The sequence below is a fragment of the Apis dorsata genome, unplaced genomic scaffold (assembly GCF_000469605.1).
Source record: "Apis dorsata unplaced genomic scaffold, Apis dorsata 1.3 scaffold_455, whole genome shotgun sequence".
Taxonomy (NCBI): Eukaryota; Metazoa; Arthropoda; class Insecta; order Hymenoptera; family Apidae; genus Apis; species Apis dorsata.
In genome coordinates, this window is record NW_006263698.1 from 4,687 (window position 1) to 10,836 (window position 6,150).

Below are 6,150 nucleotides of genomic sequence, written 5' to 3' on the forward strand. Positions count from 1 at the left end.
GATTATTGTAATGGGAGGCAATATTTTGGTAGAACTAATATGTATATATCTTTTTGAAATATAAAGAAAATATTTTTTTAAAATAATAAAATAAAATATTAATGATAACATGAAACCTTGTTATATGTTTCTATTAATTTAAACGAAATTAATAGAAAAGATTTTAATAAAATGAGGCAGCTATTTTTTAATACTTATAAACATAAATTTCAAATATTGCATATACTATGCCATATCACTTATTCATATATTTTTAATAGCTGAAATAAATTAAAATAATTTTAAATAAATAAATTTAAATAATAATATTAGGAGATGTATAAAATAATACATACCGGTAATAATTAGGCTTAAAAGGTCCAGCCTTATTAAGTCCCATATATTTGGCTTGTTCATCCGTTAACTCCGTTAAGTGCGCATCAAATGTCGGTAAATGTAATGATGCCACATACTCATCTATTGAATAGTATTATTGTATTACAGTTTGTACATTGATGCAATGTTTAATGAAACACAAAGATATTTTATACTTACCCATTTTTTTTGGTAACAGATAAACGTCACTTTTATACCGTCCTGGAGGTGCATTGAAAAGTTCAATCAGTGCTAATGCTTGGGTAGCAGCTGTAATCGACACAACAAACGAAGGAATACTGGAACAAGACAAGTTGACTAACCGGCCTTCTGCTAATAATACGATGCGCTTTCCATCTGGCCAGATAACATGATCCACTTGAGACCTTACTTTTTCCCAAGTTAAATCGGGCGTGCGTAAACTGTTCTGTTAAGAACATATTAAAGGAGTCTTAATGTTTTACCAATATATTTCTTTTTTGTTCTGAAATATAAGAAATACGAATTTTTCCCTACACTCTAGTTGAAAATCTAATCGAATTTTAGAAGAATTAACTGTAGATTGTTAGAATTTGAACGTACAATATCTATTTCGGTATTACTGTGTCCCATATTGCACACTACACAGCCATTTTTCATTTTATCCATGTGTTCACGCGTAACTACATTTTTATTGCCAGTTGCGGTAATAACGATGTCTACATTTCGAATAACTTCATTTAATTTCATTACTCTAAAACCATCCATACTGTAAATAATATAATGTATGAATAATCAAAGTTTACATGATATATTTTTATTTTGTTTCAGATTATCTACCTTGCTTGTAAAGCACAAATTGGATCGATTTCAGTTATATAAACAATACATCCTAAACCTTTAAGAGCTTGACAACAACCTTTACCAACTTCACCATAGCCACAAATTACAACCTGTTTTCCACCAAACATAATATCTGTGGATCTTTTCAAACTACAATAAGATACATTAATAAATATAATTAATGGTAGAATTTCAGTACATTTCAACATTTCGATAATTGATGTTTAATTAATTTACCTATCAATAATACTTTCGCGGCAGCTATAAAGATTATCAAATTTGGTTTTTGTTACACTATCATTAACATTCATGGCAGGAACGGATAATTTTCCTGCTTTTGATAATTGATATAATCTATGTACACCTGTTACGCTCTCTTCGACGATTCCTAGAAATTAACATTATTATTATTATTATTATCTATTTTATTGTAAAAAAAAAAATGATAGACAAACCTTGAATCATCTTAAACATAGCATTATATTTTTTGAGCATTAAATGTGTTGCATCTCCACCATCATCTAATATCATATTAGGTTGCCAATTTTCAGCAGCTACACATTTATCAATACACCACCAAAAATCTTCTTCTGTTTCACCACGCCAAGCGAAAATTGGATAGCCAGCATGAGCAAGGGCAGCAGCCACTTCATTTTGAGTAGAATATATATTACATGCTGCCCATCTAACTTGTGCTCCCAAATGAACTAAAGTTTCAATAAGAACAGCAGTTTGAGCATTGATGTGAGTGCATCCCACAATTTTAGCATTTTTCAATGGCTGTTTAAAATAATTTTTTATTATATATATTAATATCAATTAACTTTTTGTTTTTATTGCAGATAATTTATATACCTTATCTTCGGCAGCGCGCTTACGAAGTGCCATAATTCCCGGCATTTCTTGTTCTGCTATTTCTATCTCTCTTCTACCAAATGCATGTTGATTAATATTGCGTACACAAAAATCTATAAAACCATTCTCTGTTTTTTGAATTTTTTCTCGAGGTGATACATCATCTTCATCTGATGAACTTGCTGTATAAGATGCTAATATAATAAAAGAAAAATAAATTTATTATATTAAATTAATAATAATTCTTTTTAATTATAGATACAATATAAAAATGAATGCATTCATACCAGAACTGTAACTATCTGTGCTACTAGCTGACAAAGAGCGACTGCGATAACGACTGGACTTTTTCAAGGCTCCGGACTTGGAATCCTAAACATTTAAAAGATTAAATCATATATCATTATAAAATTATGAATATTTTATCTCAAAAAGGGCTGCAATAGATGGAAATAGACTACAAACATAAAAATGTAAATGAAGCTATTTTATTTGATAGAATGGATACACAGTTTAATATAGACGAAATTTAATAATTTTTTCTATATATATTTCGATTTATGTTACATAATTATTATATTACTTATATTACTTTATTAGACTAATACAATAAATGAATGAATTATTCATAACTTCAAAATTATATTTTAGGGAAAAGTCGTCTTATTATCCTGTGTTATTTGATGAGAGGACAAAATGATAAATCCATTGGCACATATCATATTTATGTAATCATAGGGATTAAAGCAGCCCTGAGGAAATTGTAAGGATTGCTTTATGGAAAGGAATACAAGTTTACTTGTTTTGTACACGTATATTCTTACTTACTAATTTTGTTCTCGCGCCGTGAAAGGCACTATTTGATGCCTCTAAGCTCTGAAATCACAACAACCACCATTTCATAATTCAAATTGGGTCAAATTTTTATAATACAGTCCGTAGTTTGGTACAAAGCTCCCAAAGGTTGTATTTGTATGTAAAATTCAAATTACATAAAATATCAGTTTTATGTATGTAAAGATCTCCCTTTTTGGTTTATAATTATTCCTCATATATTTATTTATTACACTCATTTATTCTATAATGCTAATTGTGCCACGCCTATATGGTGTATTTAGGCTTATAATGAGCGATGAATGAGTGATTGGTACCGAACCTACGGACTACTGTGTGAATAATGCTCTATATGTAAAATAATATAAGCGCCCTGATAGTAGGTACTATGTATAGCATGCAAATCATTTCTTAATTCTTGCATTATCAAAGTAAAAATTATAAATACATTATGTACCAAATTCATCAATGATTTAAAATCATTCAAGATGTTAAAAGATATATATATATACATATATATATATATATATATATATTTATCATAATACAATTAAAATTATAAAGTACAATAGCATAATATAAGAAAAAAAAAATATATATAAAAGAATTAAATATTTTTTTGTATTTTGTACACAAAAAGATATAAAAAAAGAGATATAATTAAAAGAAAATATATTAAAAAATGTTAAAAATCTTTTGTTTTTTAAATTTCATTAAAATAATAATGAATAATAATAAATTTTCTATTTTTATATTATTTTATTTTATAAATAAGTAAAAAAAATAATATAAAAAATTTTCAATTATATGAAACATATGAAACATTTTTATTTTGAAATATAAAATATCAATAAACAATATATAAAATATAAAACAAAGCAAAGAAGCTTTGAAAGATACAGTAATTGTTTCTTATTGTCTTAACAACTGGTCTTATGTATATGAATTATTTACAAGTTTCATATCAATTATCATAAAATTATTTCTATTGTGTAACATTAATGAAGTGTTAATTATAGTAGTTTTTTAAAAAATATGTTTGTGAGTCAAAAGTTATAAATTATTTTTTTTATTATTCTTATGATTATACATTTAAAATAAAAATTTCAAATAACATTTTATACTTATTGGCATCATATGATTAATAAATTTTAAAATTTTAAAATTAAAAATTATTTTTAGTAATAAATTTATGAAATTTTTTCATAATGAAGTTTAATTTGCAATAACAATAGGTGGAAGTTATTTGTTTGACAATAAACAGAAAGTATATATAAGACCATACATCAATTAATACCATGTGTTGCATTACATAATAGCAACATGTGGTCATAAGACTTGAAAGGGTTGGGCTAAGATGTGACAAAAAAAAAACAAAACACATGTTAAAAGAGATAAAGATAAATCGAAGGTTTTAAATAAATAATTTATAAAATAGAAAGATAAAAACAATAACGAAAATAAAATTCACTAATATACTATCCTTTTATTTTCTATAACAATTATATAAATTAAAAAAAATATATATTTTATTTTTTATAAATAATTTAATTAATTAAAAATTTAGTACGGCGGTAAAATACAATACTCATGTAATATATTATCATGATTTTATATTATTATAATTCAAGTTAAAATAATTCATTTGTTTAATTATATAGGTGACAGAATTTTTAAATTTACCTTGTTGTTTGATGCTGGATCAGTGACAGGACCATCAGTAACGGTATTTCTAGCCTCTTTTCCTGACGACGTACTATTCACAGCATCCCCGCTGTCAGCCATTTTTAATTCGAAATCACACTAGTACATTTACTCAACGATAGATGGTGCTTTTATGCTGTTACAGGAGCGTAATTATGGTGTGCTTATAGTCGGATACTTTTTGTCGATATTGTTCATAAATAATTGATCAATTTAAATAAATAATTATAAAATTGAAAAATCATTATTCTAAAACTTAAAAAAATATAATAAATTTGCTTCAATAATATATATAAATCTATTTTATTAATATACTTAAAATTCTTAAAAATATGATATTCTTATTTGTTTTAAAATATATTAAAAATATTTTTAATCTATTTATTTTTCTTATTATACAAAAATTTTAAAAATTATTAGTAATAAATATCGTATTTAATTAAGTGAATATAAATAATAAATATAATTTAATAATTTATTTATAAGAAAAAGAGAATTTATTTAAAAAATAAATGAATCATAGAAAATATGCTAGATACGGCCTTGTTCTTGTTCGACATATACTATCTAGTCTGAAAACATTAATCCTTGTGCCCACCCACCAAAATGGCTCCTTTATGGGGCAATTCTAGGTGTTTGACGTGAAGTTATTTACACACCTGGAATTAAGCCTTCATTGAGACAAGTTGTAGATGTCTTTCTGTGCACCGTGTGCGTGAAACAGATCAAGAAAGAGTGCGTGTTCTATAGCAGTGAAGAATCGATCGAGTTCCTGAAGAAAAAATTATACAGGACGGCCGGTTGGTATAATAGTTCGCTTGCTGAACAAAAATCTGTACAGGTAACATAGCCTTTACTACATCGAGTAAGATATTTTGATTAGTTTTCTGATTTTGTTTAGATAAGCTCCAGCATATTATACATATTGATTATATATCTTATTAAAATTTATTGAATCCCAAAACTATCATCGGTGTTAAAATTGACCGCGGTTGTGTACAATGCATATTGATCTATTCGTAGCTGTCATTTGTATATCGAATAATTTGTTTCTACTGCATGAATCATGTCTCGTAAATTTTATATGAAGTCTATAACTTTAATTTGTTTCTTTTATAAGACAAAACTATTTATTCCATTATGATAGAAATACTCTGTCATTATTACAAAATATTTTCGTAATTTTATTAAAAAATAATCGTTTATTTGAAACTATTTTTAACATTAATATTCATGAAAAATTATTGTATTGATCTTTTTATTATTAAAAAAAAAGAACAAGTTTTGTATCATATATGTAAAGATTAATGCAAAAAATTCTTTATAAAGAGATTTTTGATTTCCGTTTCATTGAATCCATAACCTGTATAATGTAGGAGATAATTTATTTCTGTTTCTAGGAATATAATTATAATTATACTATAAATTAGTATAAAAATTAATTTTGTATATAGTGACTACTTATTATTTGATTCATCTCTTATTTTAATATTACTATGAAGTGTATTTCTCAATATAATTTATGATATATATATATATATATATATATGATAGATATATATATATATATATATATATATG

General features: G+C 25.3%; 2 protein-coding genes across 4 annotated transcripts in view; one reads left to right on the top strand and one right to left on the bottom strand.

Moving 5' to 3' along the window:
• Positions 1–244: 244 nt before the first annotated feature.
• LOC102672410 (adenosylhomocysteinase-like 1) lies at positions 245–4,705 on the bottom strand. 3 transcript variants are annotated; one of them, XM_006619893.2, is made up of 11 exons: positions 4,549–4,704; positions 2,860–2,907; positions 2,319–2,403; positions 2,032–2,225; positions 1,632–1,956; positions 1,414–1,564; positions 1,174–1,326; positions 937–1,102; positions 535–781; positions 336–456; positions 245–260 (listed from the first exon to the last, which is right to left on the bottom strand). In XM_006619893.2, the coding sequence occupies exons 1-11, from the start codon at positions 4,648–4,650 to the stop codon at positions 254–256; spliced, it is 1,599 nt and encodes a 532-aa protein (XP_006619956.1). In that variant the 5' UTR covers positions 4,651–4,704; the 3' UTR covers positions 245–253. The 3 variants fall into 3 exon arrangements, with proteins under 3 accessions (XP_006619956.1, XP_006619957.1, XP_006619958.1); XM_006619894.2 differs by lacking the exon at positions 2,860–2,907 and having other exon boundaries at positions 4,549–4,684; XM_006619895.2 differs by lacking the exons at positions 245–260; positions 336–456 and having other exon boundaries at positions 572–838; positions 4,549–4,705.
• Positions 4,706–5,144: 439 nt separating this feature from the next.
• Positions 5,145–6,150, top strand: part of LOC102672721 (rho GTPase-activating protein 190) — a 9,920-nt gene continuing 8,914 nt past the window's right edge. The window contains exon 1 of the mRNA XM_006619896.2: positions 5,145–5,410. The gene's annotated coding sequence lies outside the window, so the exon portion shown is untranslated. The remainder of the gene's footprint in view (positions 5,411–6,150) is intronic.